Below are 20,408 nucleotides of genomic sequence, written 5' to 3'. Positions count from 1 at the left end.
GTATAGATTCAAAGATTGTCAAGTATGGATGGTTCGGCTTTGGTCTTGCTTTTGGAGTTCATTATACATGTAACAATATATGGACGTACTTAGGCAAAATCTTTCAATTTCTAAATGTGTTCGTTAACCGTGAAAACGACCGAAGACGCAAACGACACACAGCCGATGCAAACCCGGAAATGAACATTTCATGAACAAGTCCTTCCAATGTTTTGTCTGGATACTTTTAACTTGTTGTTTTGAACCTGAAACTGATATTTTACTTTTGTTGCGCATTATGTGTGCTGGTCTGTTTGAAGACTCACTGACAGTAGTAGTAGTACATTGTGTTAGTGACATAGCAGACGGTATACGTTTCTTTCTGGCTAGCAATACGACAAATTTCGCATATTAAATGGTATTCCAAATGTGAAGTCAACGGTTACACGAGTACAATTAAGGTCGGAGCGAGTTTGCAGTCGACGTCTGGTAGAATGAGGGCCTTACAAATATATAACAACATTGGCCGGCCGGCTATCAAACTCGCTTTGGTAAATTTATTTGGCCAGTTCTTACATTTTCTTTCAGCAGCCCAAATAGCCTGGATGGCAGACTGTTTCCAGGGCCAGCTAAAGTTGGGGCTGTGGTAAAATCTCCCTGGAGGCATGTTGGCCGTAGACCCGACGAGCTGGCCTCAGTAGGCCCTTGAAACAGTCTGGCATCGAGGCTATATCTGAACAACAAAGCCTCCCCCCCCCCCCTTCTCATGTGGTGAAGTGATTTACTGACATAGCGTGCCAGCCCGGGCGTTTATACCGTGATGGACTCAATTGGGTGCAAAATTTTTCCTTTATTTCGTCCAGATGGGCTTAAAACATGATGGAGAGCCTTTCGACACGCGAAGCCTTCCCAATTTAGAAATTATTATCACTTCAACATGTTAATCGTAACCTCTATTATATGATACCTTTGATTTCTAACCGTTTTGAATCTCGTCGTTTACGCAGTTGTTTAAAACGATCGTAACATTCTACGGTGGATAATTCTTTAGGCAGTAGACTGGAAGAAATGCGGAGTGTAAAATGTAGCATTTAGCGGTCGCGGTGTCGGTAACTAACCTTTTAAACAGCGAGGAAGAAGATCTCACGGTTAAGCTACAGTTAACGCAAAGCAGATGAAGAATAGAGGGAAGGGATCGCCGCCCCGCTGCGAAAGTCAAGGGAACACCCCGCGCCGAAGGAGAAATTTGGACGGCAATGTAACGAACACCTCTCCCGGCGGCGTGGCGTGCCAGGCGCGGTGGGACGTATTCCCCCCTCTCGACAGCACGGACATTAATCAACCTACACGTACAACTCCGGGCTTTCCAAAAACCAGGTGTGAACATTCGGCAACGGTTTCTTGTTTTTTACTGCCAAACATTTCAACAGGACAATGGAGCCATTGTTTCAAAGAAACAATAAATAGACTCGGCTACAAACCGTGTTACAATGTGACAACTCGAGATGTAAATATAAGACTCCCATGGTGAAATATACGTTGTTCAATATCTTGATTTGCCCACACATATATCATATACGTCCATTGACATTATTCATGAAATTCTGCTGCTAGAACACAGCTGAATCAATGATCATCAATATCTACATTTCCGTGTTGTTAGACGGATCATCATCATCATCATCTGTTGGGCAGATACTAATAGTTATATATGACTCATATATTTTACACACGCTCGATTCAATGCGCCGTAGTATACATGTACGTAACCTATAAATTTACCATATCAAAGTTGAACATGGTATGTTTTTCTAGATTTTGAGCAAGGAAAAGCGTATCACAATGAAAGAACGCCGCAATGAAGGTCAGTCCAGATACGGTGTCGACGGGAAAGACTTAACATTAATTAAGAGCCCCGTAATGCACACCGGGACGTACTTCAATATTTTGGACAATTGCCAATGAAAAATGTTGTATTTGACAGACGACACATCGATTTGACAGACCACACAGTTGACGGTGACACAGGCGCGACAAAAAACGAGACTTTTAAAAGCTTGTGAAGGAATTCGATCCAGCCACGAAGTGACACGCACAGGTGAAAGTTGACCGATCATTCGCCATGGCCCGAATCTCATCTCAAGCCTGATGTGTGGAAAACTTGTTACAAGCGGCTACCGCTACCTTTGCGTTTCGCTTCTCGGGTTGCCTCTCGCGAGATCCGGCGGGACTTCGGGTCAACTCTCGCGGGAGTTGGGGTGGCCTCTCGCGGGATCTCGCGGGATGTTGGCGACGTCTGGCACGGCGGCTGAGAAAACAGTGGCGATTCCGAGGGGGCGTTACTACGCTGACCTCTCCGTGTAAAAATTTTCCAATTTTCTAACGTTACACATGACGTGCCGAGGGCGCGTAGAGAAAATAAACCCCGCCAAAATAACGCCACCTGTCTTCTTCTGCAGTTGTTTTGAAACTCAGTGATGTTCGTCTGTGAATAATTTCATCACGTTGGTGATACAGCCTGACAAATCGCGCTCCTAGCGGCCGGCCGGTCCTGTAACTGCCTCGGGGTGGGGGTCAGTAACCTCCGGCCGAGAGCTTGTGTGAACACAGGCTAGTTGGTGATATTGGACTGCAAATTTCTTTATTCTGCCTGCCTACTACCTGCCTGCCTACGTGCTCAGGCCAGAAACTGGCCCCTTGCTTTCCAGGAGGATCCTCCAAGCAGTCCTGTCCCTTGCACTAGCCTCTGCTTCCCGACTGTTTAAGGTCTTTAAGCTCGTGTCCTTCACAATTTCTTTATTCACAACCACGTATTTAGTCACAACCACAAGAGCCGACGTTTCGATGAGCACCAGTCATCTTCATCATGGCACTTACTTTTCAGTAAAATTCAGTTCAGATGTGTCCAAAGTGTCAGATGAAAAATGTTAGAAATTGGAGAATAATGATATGAGATACCACAGGGCACAGGTATTAAAACGATGGATAAGAAATAGGCAGCAGGACAAAGAAAAAAGAACGAAGAAAAATATACACAAAAAAGAAAGATGTCAAAGAATGACATACCGTTGAAAGGTGGAGGGAAGGAATGATGAAACTAGAGTTAAGTATTTGTGCTACATATACTTCAGGTTTGCTATGTTAGTTTAGCGATTACGGGGTCTTTTTATAAATATGAATTGGTATTGATTTTTCTTCTTATTTGAGTTGAATGTGTGATAGTTGTGTGTCGATTTGTTAAAAATAGAGAGAACGCTAGCGACCCCCAAAAATGGTATGGCTACCCAATGAAATGGTATGGCTACCCTGCGACGTCACAAAATCAAGATGGCGGCCACCACACATGCCAACGGATCCAACTAAGGTTTTGCTACGCAAACCTGTGAATACAGAATAACCGCATGGCTGTAAAGAAAGCTAAAATTATAGTATAATGTAATATGTACACTACTAAAGCACCGTACATGAACTGCGTTTTTTTTCTTGGGGGTTATTCAAGGAAGTCGACATTAATGAAGAAAATGTCACCGTAGAAACAATAAGACATATCTTCCAAGAAGATAGACATTGGCCAGTGGACTTTCTCCTAATGATTGAGTGAATGAAAGAAAGAAAGAAATAAAGAAAGGATGAAATACCTTTTGATGCTCTTACAATCTAAGCAGGTCATGGTGATAAAGCGGAAGAACAATTACAGTGTACGGACAGATGCTGATTGGTAGTCTCTAAAAAATAGTTTATTATATTAATGTTTATGTCATTATCAATCTCCAAGCAGATGTAGGGTGCGGTTCATCAGTGCTTTATGCGGCGCTTTGTAGTCTTACTGTCCACTGTGTTCGCATAAACCCTTGAGACTATGTTATTATATCTATAAAAATACCAAGTATGTCGGCGACTTTATAGGACTTCATTTCATGTAAGATTACTTTTGCAACAATCACCAAATCGTTATCCGAGCAAGAGTTTTATTTCTCGGCGCACGCACGATAGGAAGTTGTAAAATATAAAACAAAAGGAAAACTTTTCGGCGACTACCTTCCAATTTGTGGCCACCCTGATGGCATCACTTACCGGTGGGCGGGAGTAACCAACCGCGAAATGGAATTTCTTCTTCCCGGGCTGGCTTTATGGGTCCAATCTCGGCCTGATTTTACAAGTGTCCTCCTGTGATTTTTCATCGAGGTCCATCAATTCGTTTTCACTGCCCACAGTGGCCACAGTGAAGGAATATAACGTTAAAGAAACGCGCGGTCGTTCGTATGTAAAGTTGGGGAACGTTATTTTTGGATTCAATCTTTTGAGGAGAGTGTTTTATTTTACAACCTAGGAGAATATTACAGTGGTATTGGGACGAGGTAGTTAGTTTTTCATCACAGACTACGCATGCAGTCGTAAGGGATGGAGCATAAAGGAATCTGTGGGGTAGGAGAAGGGTGGAAAATTGAAACAAAATTAAATCCTACCCGGAAGGCTTTAAAGGAAGATATTCTTGATTTTTTTTAAAGGATAAAACTGATCTTCTTTTCCCAGAACACACATATTTATCATTTCATATTCATTGTTTTGGCCGCAACACTGTGCTGAATGACATAGGATATAGAATAACATGAAAATATATTTTACTTCAGAATGCGAGAAATTTCATCAATAAAAACATATTCGGCTTCTCTTTACAAAATACGCTTCCTTTTTAACGACACCACTATTGTTTGAAAGTTGTGTTTGATAGAATAAGACATAGCTTAAAACAACATAAGAATATATCATGATATCATAAACGTATCCATGCTTCAATGAAACCAATACAAGACATATTCTTCTGTGAAAAAAACAAAACAACTATCAGTTATCAGTAACTTGCTGTGGCACCGTAGTCTGACAATCTTGAAATGATAAAATATCTCGAAATCCAGTTATATATAGTTTCTAACCATCTATACGTAACAGATCATTTCAGTGCTTGTACAACATAATTAGAATGGACTATACGCATGTCATCCATCCTGCAATTTCGTCTCCAATTTTCTCAACAAATGTCTCTCCTATCTCAGTAGCAAACGACGCATCAAGTCTTTACAGTATGACGAGCCACGCTCGTTCTACTCGCAAATTGGCTTTCGACCACAACGAGTTAATTAACGCAATTATTGGTCCAAGTAGCGAGATATAATGAAGTACTTCTCGACGTAATTGTCTTAATGATAAAAGAGACAGTGTAGAAATGAAGTGGCCACGCAGTTACAATTACACTAGCAAAGAAAATTACCTACAGGAAATCATTTAAGAGGTATTTCCGATAATTAGGTCTGAATTGTGGTTCGGATACTGTGTATGTGTGTAGAGTAATTACCGTTAATACAATACGTGGTTTAGGGTTCGATTCCCAGGAATCGAACTCCCTGATAAGGTTGGTGCCGGGGGTATAGTTGGCTGATTTTAGCTCTAATATCAAATTACAATAAAAATGTGATTCTTTATTGAGACATATTATTGATGGGGAGAAATTTAAAAGTGTATGTAAATGTACAAAATTCCCATGAAGAAAATCACACAAAATGATATCTTTTTCCTAACTGTTGTCTTTCCACTTCCCGGAGTTTCTCTTTCCAGGGAAACCATGAAAATATAAGATTCAAAGTGGATATTTGAATGAATAACATTGATTCCTTCACAAAGCACTATATTTGCAATGAAATTATGTTTCGTAGCAAAATTTAGAAAAGCCAGAACCAAAATATCCATAAATCTAAGGACTCGTCAAATCTAATTTTCCGAAGCATGTCTATAGAAAATCCTATAGAAAGAAAAACATACTGAATGTGACTATCACGGTTTCTTTCTCTATCGCTGATGAAAGGTATAACATGTCAGCAATTTGACCAAATGTTTTCTAGATAAAACTTAAGAATCTTTATTTTTTCGACAAGAATTCTGTATCCAGGAAATCTTTAACAAATGTAACATTGTGTCTTGATATCTAATAAAGAGAGTCAGCAATTTGACCAAATGTGTTATTATGTAAAACTTTAAAATCTTTATTTTCGGTTTCGACAAGAATTCTGAAATCTTTAACAAATGTAACATCGTGTCCTGATATTCAAAAAAGGGGAGAGAATACATGGCTTACATTTTAGTGTCCACCATCTTGGAGCTAGTTTTCCCTCCAGTTTTGTAAATTGCACACATCACGAGTTGATGTCTCTCGCAGGACCCGTGGTTATGTTCCAATCCAAATAATCAACCTTTCCTCGCCGTCTTGTTAATGTACGATAATGAGACTCTGGTTTCCTTTGCCTTTTCCCGCCTTTTAGTCCCCAAGGAAGGGGAGGGGGGTGAGTGTGATTTTAGCCACAAATATAGTCTTGTTTAGACACAATGTCATTTCCACGTACGATATTTCCGCATGTCTTTTTCGTACTACAGTATCTAATCCAAAAGCTGCCAATTTTGTCCAATTTAGGCATGATAGTTGGCGTCTAGTTTTTACAAACGAAATATATTTTTCCTTAGAAAACGGCATGTACTCGAAACGTTCTATCTTATTCTGTGGTCTTTTATAAGACCAGCAAAATGTTTCTGATGCAATCATTAACACTGCTACGTACCGTCTGTATGGTTCCTATAATGAGGTATCAAAATAAAGCCACTCATTAAATTCTTGTAAACTGTAATAAAAAAAGAAGAAAATTATATGAAATAGGTAGGAATGACAGATAGAAAGATTGAATTAAAGAGGAATGCCGCGATACACCAAGCTATGATTTAAAGGTACTGTACTAATTATGTACAGGGTGGGCTACGTTTTTCATTTTCTAGCCCTCTTTTAAGAGTTTCCTCCTAGACTAGAAAGAGAGAGAGAGAGAGAGAGAGAGAGAGAGAGAGAGAGAGCGAGAGAGAGAGCACAATTGCAATGGTGTTTGTTCACTTCGATGACATATCTTAGAACACAACTGCATGAGGGCCCTCTCTCACTATGCGCTAACGTTACACTAGCTATATTAAGGAAAATGCGAGAAAAGAAATGACCGAAAAATATAAATTGAAGAAAAAAGGAATGCTGTGAACTATGGCACTATGGTTTGTCTCAGTTCGTTGACATATCTTTCAAATACCGTATTGCCTGAAGCTCTTCAGTCACCGAACGTAACTAGCTATTTAGAGAATTTGTTGACAGAAAAGCACCGTAACGTTACCGTCAAGCTTGTAGAATTCCTCCTAGGGTCCGTGTGTCTGACCTTGTAGTCTTACAAATGTGTCTGGCCACGGTACCGGGTCAGTGGAAGTATGTGTGTCTGTCACCCACAGTTACTTTGTTGCAAGGAGTGTATCTTCTTCTAGAGTCAGTCCAAATATTCCACCTCAGTCTTGTTGTGATATCCGTAAAGAATTCGTCAGATTCGTCCACAGAACCAACCGTTGACAAGGGTCTGTGATCCCTTTTCGTCACAAGATATTTTTATTTAGTACGACACATCTAAGATTGTCTTAAGACAGCTTCCTGACGTAGGACGAACGTGACCTAGCCATACCTGTACATTTTTCTGTAGAATAAAAGCGCCACAACTTTTTTCTTTTGCTGTCCTATCTGTAATTGTCTAAATCTAATATGAATATTAAAGGTCGAAAGTATTCCATAATTGTTCTATCAATATATTGATAAGACGGACACTAAAATGTTTTACATTCAACGTTGTTTCGAAGGAAGACGGACAAATATGGGCACCACCAACCCAAGGAAACGAGTGGTAAAGCGCACATACATGGGGGACTCTCTCTCACTCACTCAGTGTCACTTCTCTCTCTCTCTCTCTCTCTCTGTCTCTCTCTCTCTCTCTCCCTCTCTCTGTGTCTCTCTCTCTGTCTCTCTGTGTCTCTCTCTCTCTCTCTCTCTGTCTCTCTCTCTCTCTCTCTCTCTCTCTCTCTTTCTCTCTCTTTCTCTCTCTCTCTCTCTTTCTCTTTTCTCTCCCTCTCTCTCGTGAATCTCTTACAATTCACGAAAACGGAGAAGCACACGGTTTTATGTGTTGGGCGCCATGTAGCAAAGCATAGTCGAAGAATTGTACACCGCTATACGGTCATCTAATCTATTGTTTACGTGTACCTGATACCGTGTTCTTAAAAGCACACCTGAACGATTCTCAAGTACACTTAAAAGAAGGTCGCATTTCTGTTCTTAAAGCAGGGGAAACGACCGTCCTTGTCGCAGAACTGTATGTGTGGAGTTCTAAAATTGTAAACGAACGTGTTCAAACCGAGATCTCTGATATGATAGCCGTGTAAAATGTAATTTAGTCTCGTAGAAAGAATAACGAAACTTTATCTTCCTTTAAGATCTAAAAAGCTCTCAAGTGTTGAAATTGCTAAACACTTTTTGGCTACACGGCTCAGTTAAGTATTACATGTACGCATTGTGGGCATAGTTGTACATGGTCAAAACTGTCACATAGCGAAGAAGATATGGTCTTTTGTTGTGGGGGTATTCTATTCTAGGTTTTTAGCTAACTTGTTCCATTTTTCACAGTTTTACAGCCACACAGTAACTATCTTGTAAGTTGTAATTTTCCTTACCAGGAACAAGCAAGTCTTTCTTCAGGAAAGCTGTTTTTGTTGGGGTGAGACAGTCGGCGTTTGTGGTGGCGCGCGGCTCTGTCTAGTGCGCATATCGCCGGGCTGAGCCCGTACAGCTTTATCGGATCGTCTTTCGGTCAGCTTCGGGCGGGGTCGCGTTTTGTTGGGGAAACACTGGCGGCCTCGCATCGGTGCTTCCGTGAAATTTTCTCTCTCGCTGCTGTGAAGATATCTTATCTTGGAGTGTCAATCAATTGTTGACTAGTTAGTTTGAGGAGTTATTTCGTTGATTTGTCTTTGACAGTATGATACAATACTTGTGAAAACCATATACTAATGGTATAGGTTATAGTATAGGTTATTGCGAAGTGAAAACTTGGCGTTACAAATTGCGTAAAGATGGCATTCAAAACACACACACATACACGTATAGAAGCATTCATTTTTAGGCAGAGCACAGTGGAAAAGGAGACTACAAGAGGCATAGCCTGTTTCCTTTGAACAAAAGAAGATGCATACTCTGTCTCAGCAATTCAGTTATGATTACTCAGACCTTACGTGTGCTCATTTTGACATTTTACTTCAACAACGAGAAATTGTTGTCCGTTTTCCTGGCGTTAAATTAAACTTGCGGTTGAAACACAAAGTTGACAAACAAAAATGGGAAAGACAACGTACCGTTCTATCTAGCTACCTACACTTCAAAAGCATTCAGTACTTCTATACTTCATGTGACTTAGCCACTGGGTGAAAACATACACATATACACTCATCTTTACCATACCAGGTTATTAAACGACTGGTATCTATTTATTGCTGTCATACACAGATATTATATACACTTCGGAATATATGATGAGTCCGCTGTGATATTAATATTGGGGCATGGAGATTGCGCAACCATCATTTGAACTTACATTGGGTCCCATAATCTATTGCTACTACTTATATATACACACTGTGCCAAAATTGTAGCTCAAAATGGCATATTTTGTCTGTAAGTCCGTTTTCTATGTGCTATACTATATACCATTTGTATACATATTTTACATGCTTCTAAATATTAAACGGAACAGTGTATACCGTCACTATACGTTAAACTGTATCCATATATGCTGATTGGAGTCCAAGTGTTTGCTTTGCACAGTTCGTTATTAAACTAGCATATTACTACCTTCTAGGGAAAGGTAAAAATATGATGATACATGTATATATACAAAGATCGGTAAAGTTACGACACATACCGTCTGTAGAATATGTGTCAATGCCTAGTACTCGTAAGAATGTCGGGCGACTTTTGGCGATGCTCGCAAGGGATATTCAACGTCACATTTATGTAGCAAGAACTTTATCTGGTGTCGTCTAGTCCTACCCGTGCCGGCTGGAGTAGCAGCGCCCCTACCTCTCGTCGCGAGTCCTGCAGGCTGTCCGATCTGGTGGTCATCGGGTCTTGGTGATGACGATGCTTCTCCGGAAAGTCGTCGGACAGCGAGATCGGCGGTTCCGACGTCTGCCGAAGGTGCCCGAGCGTCGACGAAAAGTCGTCCTTCCTGGGGATGGGGAGGGGCTGGCTGGAGTCAGACACTCGCGACGACAACTTGGCCGGGGGGAGGGGGATGCCGACATTCAGCCGCGCCGGGCTGAAGACGCTGTTGTTCTGGATGTCGAGGGCTGCCCGCTGGCAGGACAGAGGTCGGCTGTTGTGGGCCGCCAGCGTGTCCAGCAGGTTGATGTCAATACCGCCCCCTAGCGACGGCGCGCCGGTAGTGCTGAGACGATTGGCCGCCATGAAGGGGTTGAGGAGGAAAGGGGGTATGTTGGGGATGGGGGGTTTGGGAGCGTGAGGGTGGGGGAGTTTGGAGGGGTGAGTCGGCATGAACAGGCCGCAGTGGTCGTGGGTGGGCCGGGGGACACGGAAGGCCGATCCGTTGGAGTCCGTGTCGCTACTCTGGACCGCTCTGAAGATTGACGGACATTGGGAAGCAGAGGAGGGGATGATAAGAGGACTTTTCAACATGTCCTCACTTAACGGGTTCCCTTTGCTAGACAGGAGGACTTCTATGGCGCTGACTAGATCGCCGTTACATCCCTTTAAAACTAAGTGTAAAACATCGGTCTTATGAGAGGGGAATAGTTTGGATAGGGTGTAGATTGGGGGGAGGTTACTGTTAGCAAGGGCGCGGTCAGCGGGGCTGAGAAAGTGCTCGGGAGAGAAGAACCGAGGGAAGTCGGTCGGCGGGAATCGTCGGGTACCATCGGGAGGCTTTTCGGCAATCTTCGGGGATAGGGAAGCGTCCTTCGGATGGTCGCTCTCGATATGGACGGCGGTGTCCGGACCGTCGGCGTCCTTGCCGTCGGAGGAGGCGTCCTCGCCGTTGCTAGGGTTGTCGTCAGCACCGCAAGGTCCCGGATGATCGCCATCTTGTTGCTGGGCGGGGCTGGTGCCGTTGCCATGGAAAGATGGAGACGGGCTCTTCAGTGGTGGCGACAAGACACGGTTTTCTCCGTCCCTTGCTGTAGAAAGTGGTAAACATAAACAAAATAAGTAATAGAAAACAAACAAACAAAAATCATGGACATGCTTATGTTTCTTATTATAGATGTACGTCCACTGAGAACACAACTTCTATCTCCCACACTTACCTATTTATCAACACATTCTTTCGCTAAGAAGAAAAAGAGCATCCGATATCAGGAACGCTGTCTAGGTGACCTCTGTATTGCTTTGTTGAAATTCCAACAAAATTGAAAAAATTGCCAAAGCTGAAATACCAACTTTCACATAAACTTTAGCGGCTCGCTAACATTCGTAGTGGGGATGAGAGCAAGTCTGGGGGATATAGCATTTTATTTGTCGTACAAAATTCCGCTGTTTTGTTACGGAAAAGCCACAACTGTTTTTATAACCTTTTCTGTATGCAGTTAAGTTGGTTCTGTCAAAGCCTGCGACATCGAAATCGTGCCTACAGTCTACGCGAATGTGACAGCGCTGTATGTAACCGGCTCTTTAGTACGGGACTAATGACCGTAAAATAACCACCTTTTGTAAACAACAATCAAAACCGTGACATCCTTTATCCAATTCTACTAGCTACACACGGCTTTAACAGTCCAAACAACCGTTAGCGTACCTAATTTTCCTGTACATTTTCACGCACACGGTTGGGTACTGAACTGTACAATGTATTTCTCACGTCTTCTCGCGAATCTAGTCCTGACCTACTTTCCCAAACGCAGAATTACACAGATAATTCCCCACCGTTGAATGACGAGTGTTTCGTTCGACATTCCTGTTAATAAAGGCGCTGAAAGCCGACACGTGTTTCTGTACAAATTACCCGACCGGACGTCTGTGTTTCTGAAGCCAAGGGTGTCGCGAGCGGCCCCGATGCCCTCGGCCTAAGCCTTTCGGAGTCATTCTCGCCAACGCTTTGCCCTCCCTGCACCGTTTACACAAACACGGTACGCGCTTGTCTACGGATTGGGAACATTTACTTTGAAATACTTGGACCCTCCGTAACATAGTGGTTACGAGGGTGGACAAAGACGCTGGTAAATAAATCGTGCATTACTCCAGCTAAGTAGAGAGACACAGTATACCGGCACGGGTCCTGGGTAAATATCGCTCCATTGTGTGGGGTTGGCTGCGCGCTAGGTCAGCGGAGACATACCGACACTTCTATCGACACCTGTGTTTCTCAGTGACTCTGTCGTGTCAAGATGAGCCTGTTGTTTACTCCTCTTGGAGTTAATGAAAGGACATGAGGGTCCGTTTGTCAACACATGTCACTGGCGTGCACTGACGGGTTCCAGTTCTTTACTGAACAACGCGTTAACGGCAAAAAATAAAAAGAACTTCATGTGGACGTTTAATATTTAAGAAGTATCAACATATCGTGAGTTGTTTACATGTACTTTCATTAATTCTTGGAGGAAATGATATGAGGATGGGTTTGTCAACATGTGTCACTTTCGTGCTCTGAGGGGTTCCATTCTATATTGAACAACACCAAGATATGAAAATACCTTCCCGTAGACATATAATCTTTAAAATTACTAAGAAATCACCGAGAAGAAAACATAAGATGAAATAACAGTTTGAGATCAATTATTGATGAGAAAAATTAAGGCGTTACCGAAGATTAGACTTAAGTTCCTGATGTACATCATTCAGCCTGTCTGTTGGATTTGATAGATAAGGAAAAGGGGATTCTGTTATACGCAGGTACACGCGCACAGGTGTTAGCATGTACAGGTGCAAATCCAAGTGTGTTTTCAAACAGGTGAGGCAGGTGTCAAAATATGTGTTTCCAGATGTTTAGCGCACGCAGGTGATACATGTATACACCCACACATACACAGTTGACGGTTGTATCCGCCGGTATTGTCCGGTGTTAGGGACCGTGGCCCTTTCTCCGTCCCACCCTACATCGCCTTCCCGGTAATCTCTCAACTCTGACCGCTGTCACACCTAATCCGTGGCACCTGTGAAGGATCTTCCGAGATTTTCCACCGATTTCCTAATTCGCAGTGTTTAAAGACCCGTATTGTGGAATTGGAGCTACAAAAAGCCAACGGTTTGGTCACGTTTGTTACATAGTACCACCGGACGTGATATACCTTTCGCACCAATGTGAATTCGTAACTTTTGTAAGGCACAATCCATGTAAACGGCAAAACAATTCATGGCTACCGTATTTGACCCTGCTATATTCGTATTCAGAGTACAAATGCGATGTGTTTAATAGAAATATGGGATTTGTTTACAAATCGGTCTCATTTGGTCTGGAGTACCGGGCTATAGTTCAACACATATGTAATGTATTGGTCGTCTATTGGCCGTGGATAAAAATCGTGAGTGTAATGTGATGGTCAAATTAAAGTTGTTCGATGAATTGAAACGTTAGGTAAAATATTTCTAGATTTGGCGCAAAAATCTTACACTAGGGTATAAGTTAGTGACCGGTTTTTGTTGTTGAAAAATACTACGCGTAGTTGATTTCAACACTGTCTAAATTTTATCAATGCATTTACATCGCTTTCTATCTCGTTGAAAATTCTACCCAACAGAGAATTAAGATATCTTACAAAATACTATCAAGCCCGTTTCAAGCCGCGCGTCAAAAGGACAATTCGGAACACAGACAGTGCTTTGAACGAGGCGATCAGAAGATTAGCACACATCAAATTGTGAACAGAAAAGATCGAACTGTTGTCCCAGTTGTCAAAGAAACAAAGTAACAAACGCAAACAAGAATACGTAATTCCCTTCAAGCAACAAGCCAAAACACACAAGTCCTTACATATCTTACATAGTTCATTGAGAGGGAATAAAGTGCAGAATACACATCTTCCAAAATTTGCTGTTAACGTTACAACGTAACTGTTTCTTCTATTGTAACTTATATGCGAACAAAAGATACAATTATGTTCTATAAAATGTAACCCGAAAATTAAGTATTTCATCTTACATATAACTCATATATAAGACGGAATAGTTATTTTAGAGTAAAACTATTTCAGTTTTAGAGACAAGTAGTATTTCCATTTAAAGGCAGTGCAGTACGGAAGTAAATGTTCAAAACCACTCAGAAGCTAGAATGTAGCTCTATGTTTTATATTAAGCAGCTACAACACCGTTACACCCAAACCACACAGCTTATGAGATATCTTTCTTCTTTGTGCCAAAATATAGAATTTGACTGGACGCTTGTTCAACAGAAACGTAACAACACTGAAATCACAAAACATTGTCACTAAAAAACGATTTTTCCACATGTGTATGGCCGCGAATATCATTTTGCTACATACAAAATGTGTTCGTTCTTTTAAGTCTTTCCATGCAGTAAATGTTTTTATCACAAAGGAGTTAATGTTTATAGTTAATTCGATCTCACCATAAATATAGACTTTCCAGTAAATACCAATCAGCCTTTTATTGTTTCTATCTACGGAATTTGCTATAAAACAAAACTGTATTGTTAGGAAACTAAGGAAAACGAAGGGAATATAACATCAAGCGGTACCCGGTGGAAAATACCAAACATAAAAACAAACGAACAAAGAAACAAATGACGAATATGTGATATCATATATTTTCTCCTAACGTTAGTGGAAAAAAAAAATTAAAAAGAACACGTTGATGTTTCTTCAGAAAAAAAAAAACAGAATAAAATCGAGGTCTGTTTCAGTATACCCAAGTACCATTGTAAAGACAGGAAAACGTTGCTATTTCTGCTTTAGTCTAACTGTTTTTCGGTATCTGCAATAGCAAACGTTGTAGATTGAATATTTCTAACAGAACCTCATTGTTTCAGAAAAAGATGAATTAAGCCTAGTTGTACACCTGGTCAACACTTTACACAAACAACCCCGCGACACTCCTGTACTTAAGGCGCAGGTGTGTCCTCTTAAGAGCATTACAAACGAACGGAGGAATATGGAAGATCTCGGAATCCTTTTGGAGTTGGAGGGTTGCAGTGTTCTCAAGTAGCGACCACACACAGGTTGAGTTTATCTGTGGGCTAGTGTAGACAACGAGAAATAACTGTATACCGAACGCCGCACCCTTCTCAAAAAGGAAACAGCCACTTCAGTCTGCTGCAGGTGTTGTGTCCAAACGCATCGAACAAAGAGGTTTTGAATATCGGTTTTCAAAGAAAGAAATAGAGTCTGAAACGCAAAGCTTTCGTGGCGGGGTGCCTTTCTTTTCGTTCAGTTAGAGTGAATTGGAAACACTGTGAGTTTGAAGGGTTCGAACATTCCATTGGTTTTAGTAGCTCGCGATGGAGCAAGCTTCTCTAGTTAGCTTAGAGACCTACGATTGTTTCAGTGTTACGTGCGTATGTTTTGTCTTTAAAACAAGAAATGGCGGATATACAGTTTGACAGAAACAAAACAAGAACGATTAGGGGCTTGCTGCCATGATTGTCAAAAATCTAAAGCACTTTACCCCAAAAATCTACGGTTGTGTCAGTGTTGCGTGCGTATGTTTTGTCTTTAAAAGAAGAAATGGTGGATATACAGTTTGACAGAAACAAAACAAGAACGATTAGGGGCTTGCTGCCATGATTGTCAAAAATCTAAAGCACCTTACCACAAAAATCTACGGTTGTGTCAGTGTTGCGTGCGTATGGTTTGTCTTTGAAACAAGAAATGGTGGTTATACAGTTCGACAGAAAGAAAACGAGTAGGGGCTTGCTGCCGTGACTGTCAAAAATTTAAAGCACCTTACCACAAATATCTAAAGCACTTCACCCAGTATGGGAAATATGGAATCGTGTCATACATATGAAATTGTACAGTTTGTAGCGCTTTTGTCGGTTGCAGAATACGAGTATCTAGATATGTCTGAGGTTATCACTCAATGTATTCAAAGAAAATGGTCACAGTACTGAGTAGACAAGTGGTCCCTGGTTATTATGCATCTGTATCTACATAGCCGGTATAAACGCCCTTCGGCGTAGCACACCAGCATCGCAGGCGCGCAGACACTAAACAACCTGTCACACCTAACCCTTGCACATCTAAGCGATGTTTAAAGCTGTTTAATGAGAATGCTTGGTGGCAACGAGTTCCGCTCTACTATAGTTCTGGGGGAAAACGAATAGACGCTATAGACGGGATTTTTAATGCTTCTGATCAATGGCAAAATAAAGTAAGCTACCGCCAAGAAGTGGATGGTAGTCAGAGCTTATATCTTTCTACCGAGTCTGTAACTTTTGCAGGTGGCAGTAGTATATGCAGAGGTACAGGTTTGTACAGGTTTGACTGTAGTATATGTTTACCAACTTAGACTAGGCCAGGTGTACATAAGTGTGTGGAATACTGTTCTTATGCTGGTTTTGCACAAACTGAGACAAATTGTACGGGGAAAAACAAGACGGTAAGAGACAGCAAGATAAAAAGACGAGAACAGGGGGTGAATCGACTAACGTTGGACGGTTAACGTGTGTCACACATGATGTAAAGGTGCACTTACTGTCGTTCTCGTGTCGTGGGACTGGCCGTTCGCTGTCGCTCTTCTCGGCCTCAGTCCCGCTGATGTCGGGCCCTGGGGCGCCGTCAGGCTGCGGGGGTCTCTCGCCCACAGTCCCGCTGGAAGTCGTCGGTAGCGACGGCGGATGGCCTGTCTTGTTCGGGCCCGTCGGGAAGACAGGCGGGGCGAAGCCGAACTGCTGCAGGATGCTCTGCTCTTGTGCCTGCTGCCGTCTCAAGGCGACTTGTGCCGCCATCACCCTCTGCCGCTCCGCGATGAGGATGCACTTCTCACACATGCAGTCCTTGAAGCGACAGTATCTCTTGTGGCCCTTGAGCCAGGACAGGACGCCGTGGTTGCGACAGCGGGCGCACTTCGGGGTCCTCTGCTGTACCCGGGAGCTGGGGTGTCCCGGTGGCGGGTAGAACAGGTAGGGTGGCGCCGAGGAGTAAGCTGGCGGGATCGGATTGCTCTCCATCTCTCACTGACCGGAAAGATAACACTTCTCTTCTCCTGACTTCTCGTCTGTCTTTTCTCTCTGGGCCAGCGCCGTGTTTTTACAAGTCTTTCGGATCAAATCTCTCTCCTCGCAGTCGTAGCTGATTTTTTTCTACCGAGTCGGTAACTTTTGCAGGTGGCAAGGATCACCTGTCTACCTGGGTGAGTCGACAGGTGCTCTACTTTATAGGACAGTGGAGGACAAAACTCAGGACAAATTACCACCTGTCTCAACGCTTTCTTCTTCTTCCAACAACGGCTTGTGTCCTTCGCGTCGGTACATAAACGTCCACAACAAGTTTACAAGTGAGTGACAAGAGAAGGCGACTGCGTACCTTTAGGAGAAGTGGTTACGAGTGTTTGAGTATAACCACGTGAAATCCTTGAAAAGTAGTTTCGTGGCGGTTAGCTAGATGGTCCTCTGACGGGAGTCTGGGTACCGAACGTGTCCTGCTGGGAGCGTCGGAGTTCTTGGGACTCGTTCTTCGGGAGCGGTCGCGATGAGTGCCGACGGCGTCCTACCCGCAGACCCGACAAGACTCACCTACCCCGACCCTGTACACGCCAGGCAAATAAATAGTTGCCCTGTTCTCGCTTCCCTGCTAATCTTTTGTGTTTCAGCGCGTGTCAGCTACACGGGCCAGGGAAGCTGAATCCTAGTCCACAACACACTCAAAACTTCCACCGGAACGGTCTCTTATTCATCTTCCAGGGCGCTGTCCACATAATTTTTACAAATTGCCAAGCGGTTGAAAAACGTTGCCATTAATAAGCGCGCTGATTGGAGCACGTGTTCTTTTGAAATTATTCATTAACGGTCAATTCCCCCCTAGCGGCAGCCGCCACTTTCTCATAACGGGCACAAAATTTGTTTGCGTAGACAGGCCACTCATTTTGATATTATATTCTAATTATATTGCCCTCTTGGGGGGGGGGGGGGGGGGGGGGGTCACAACTTGCTACTTCTTAATTACCGCATGCATCGTCTGAAAATTATGATTCAAAATGATAAAATATAGGTTATGAATGTTTTGAATTGAAAACAATTATGAAGATTAGTTTTGGACGAAAGTTGAACATGATTGCGAGCATTCTTTTAAGTTAAGGACTTAAACCACAAGCCCCGTGTGAATGGATTTAAGAGAGGTTTCTCGGCAGTACTTTCGTAATAGAAACTTTTAGGACCCCAAAAATTGGGTAAATCTACTAAATGTCGTAGTACGTTTCTTCAGTTGCATAACTACGTTTTTAACTTCACACCGATATATTTCAGTGTCACGCGGCCTTTCTTAAAGTCCACAAACATAAGTTTCCATGCGAGCTCAACCGATAATCCCTGTCAAACATTCAGGACCCCCGTACGACTTTACTCCCGACCACTCCCCAACCAAGGTCGGCGCTGGGTTGGGATTGTCTGGAATCCGTCCTGTTCTAGCTTCAGTTCGCTCCTCTGATCGCATCCAAGCAGAATATGACTTTATCAACATGAATTATTTTTTCTTCAAATATTTACAGACAGCTTTTAAACCTCGCCAAGACGCCAACCATCTCCCATCCTTGCTCACGACTAACTCCCAACCACGGTCTAGACAGTGGAGAATGTCCGTAGGCCATGGTCGGCTATGTGTGACTGGGGCGAAAGTAAGCCTTCAGCCGTCCTATAGTGTTCCCCCGCTGTCTATTGCTTTCCGCTCACACTGCGAAAATTACATTATAATAGACTTGCCAAACGAGGTTACTCAATTAATTTGTGGGATCAACACATGTTTTGCGCACGGACCATGAAATTTACTCGCCCAGGCGCCGAATGATGTCTTTCTTTTATAGATCCCGGAGTCTAACAAATGCGTTGCCATGTGGGGACGAAACGCCGTCTCGTTTCGGCGGAACGGCAAATGTGTTATGACAAGCGAACAATATGCGCCCTTCCCAGATTACCTTGTTTATGTCATGATCTTTTCAATCTCTTGTTTTCTCGATTTTTCTACATCTGTCGTTCCCATTCTTGTGTGTGTGTATTATATTTATGGATATTTTGTATTTATTTCCTATGTAGTGACGTTAATATTAGCGTATTTCTTGAGTACAGTATCACTGTGTATTTTATTTTGTATGTTCGAATAAAGAAATCAAACGAACAATATGGTCCATCAAACTTGTGATCTTTTCTGTTAAGAACTTCAATGAAAAATGATATGACTTTGCGTCCGACCGTCTCGTGTGTAATTTGTGCGGTTATCTATGCAGCCGTTAGGTGGGAATGATCAGTTGTAATGACACAAGCCGTCGATATTTTTCAGCATGCGTAGATGAAAAATTTGCCGCAGTAGCCTTGTGATTTTATCGGGTCACTGCCACCGCTGCCCCGACCACAAACCCTTCCCAACCCGCTAATCTACAATACCTGAAGCAAACAACACCGTAAAGTACAACTCTTCTTTCAGTTTTATTCGAAGTACTTATTTCAAAAACAATAGAACATTTTACAAGGTAAACTGATATGTTTTCAGAAAGTTTACCATGCCTATACGGGGTATTGTCCACTTTCACCCCTTGGCATTAACGTCCCGTATCGGTCAATGCTCGTTCGACCCCTACTACCAGAGCAATCGGCGTCTTTATTATTTCTGTAAATGTTATCGCGTTTTTATGACGTCTGGAATGCTGTCTATTTGCAGAGTAATGTCACCCCAACGCGGGGTGAAACATCGCTTAATGTCATACTTGTCAATTTCTGCAAATGTCTGACTCATAACTCAATATTACGCCGATTTTCCGCGCCGAAAATGGACGCCATAAACTGCCAAACTGCTCATTGCCAGCAGTTTGTCTAACAGAATCGCCGATTTGGAAGATATAATTTTTCTTTATTCAATACATACAATAAACCCAAACCGTATCTATCATAACACTCATATATATATACGTGTAATAAGTTTCAAGAATCCACAACTACAGTATCTAAAACGCAGTCCATACAGTAAAAGGGAGTGGCTTAACAATCTCCCGTTGTAAAATCGATGGCGGATGATCCGTTTCCGAAGATTGATGTACCTACCAATGACTATATTTTGTTTCCTTTAATTATGTTTGCCGTATAGACGGAACCTTAGATAGGTGCCTCGCCTGAGCGTAAAATTGGCCATATTGGGAGCACAGAGGTCGCGGCGTGTTAAACAAGTGCGCAGTAGCTAACCCCTGCGGTACCATATCTAGAAGATAGAGACATTAGCACAAATGTAGAAATATAGTTCTATTTCTAGTGATAGATGCGCGGTAATCTTCCCATTTCCCGGGAAGTAATCCTTTTCATCAGGCGGGCGGATGATAACGGACAGCCGCCCGTCGGTTTCGCTCACATCGGTGGAGCGGCGGCCAGTCG

At 42.6% G+C, this 20,408-nt stretch overlaps 1 protein-coding gene across 1 annotated transcript; it reads right to left on the bottom strand.

Annotated features, from left to right (window-relative positions):
- Window positions 1-9,324: 9,324 nt before the first annotated feature.
- Window positions 9,325-17,614, bottom strand: LOC136444271 (doublesex- and mab-3-related transcription factor 3-like). The gene is made up of 2 exons (XM_066441785.1): window positions 16,509-17,614; window positions 9,325-11,161 (listed from the first exon to the last, which is right to left on the bottom strand). Exons 1-2 carry the CDS (start codon window positions 17,004-17,006, stop codon window positions 9,899-9,901), a joined length of 1,761 nt encoding a protein of 586 aa, XP_066297882.1. The 5' UTR covers window positions 17,007-17,614; the 3' UTR covers window positions 9,325-9,898.
- Window positions 17,615-20,408: the final 2,794 nt, after the last annotated feature.

This window comes from Branchiostoma lanceolatum, chromosome 11, assembly GCF_035083965.1.
Source record: "Branchiostoma lanceolatum isolate klBraLanc5 chromosome 11, klBraLanc5.hap2, whole genome shotgun sequence".
In the NCBI taxonomy this organism is placed as follows: Eukaryota; Metazoa; Chordata; class Leptocardii; order Amphioxiformes; family Branchiostomatidae; genus Branchiostoma; species Branchiostoma lanceolatum.
This window is presented reverse-complemented; position numbering and strand designations above follow the sequence as displayed.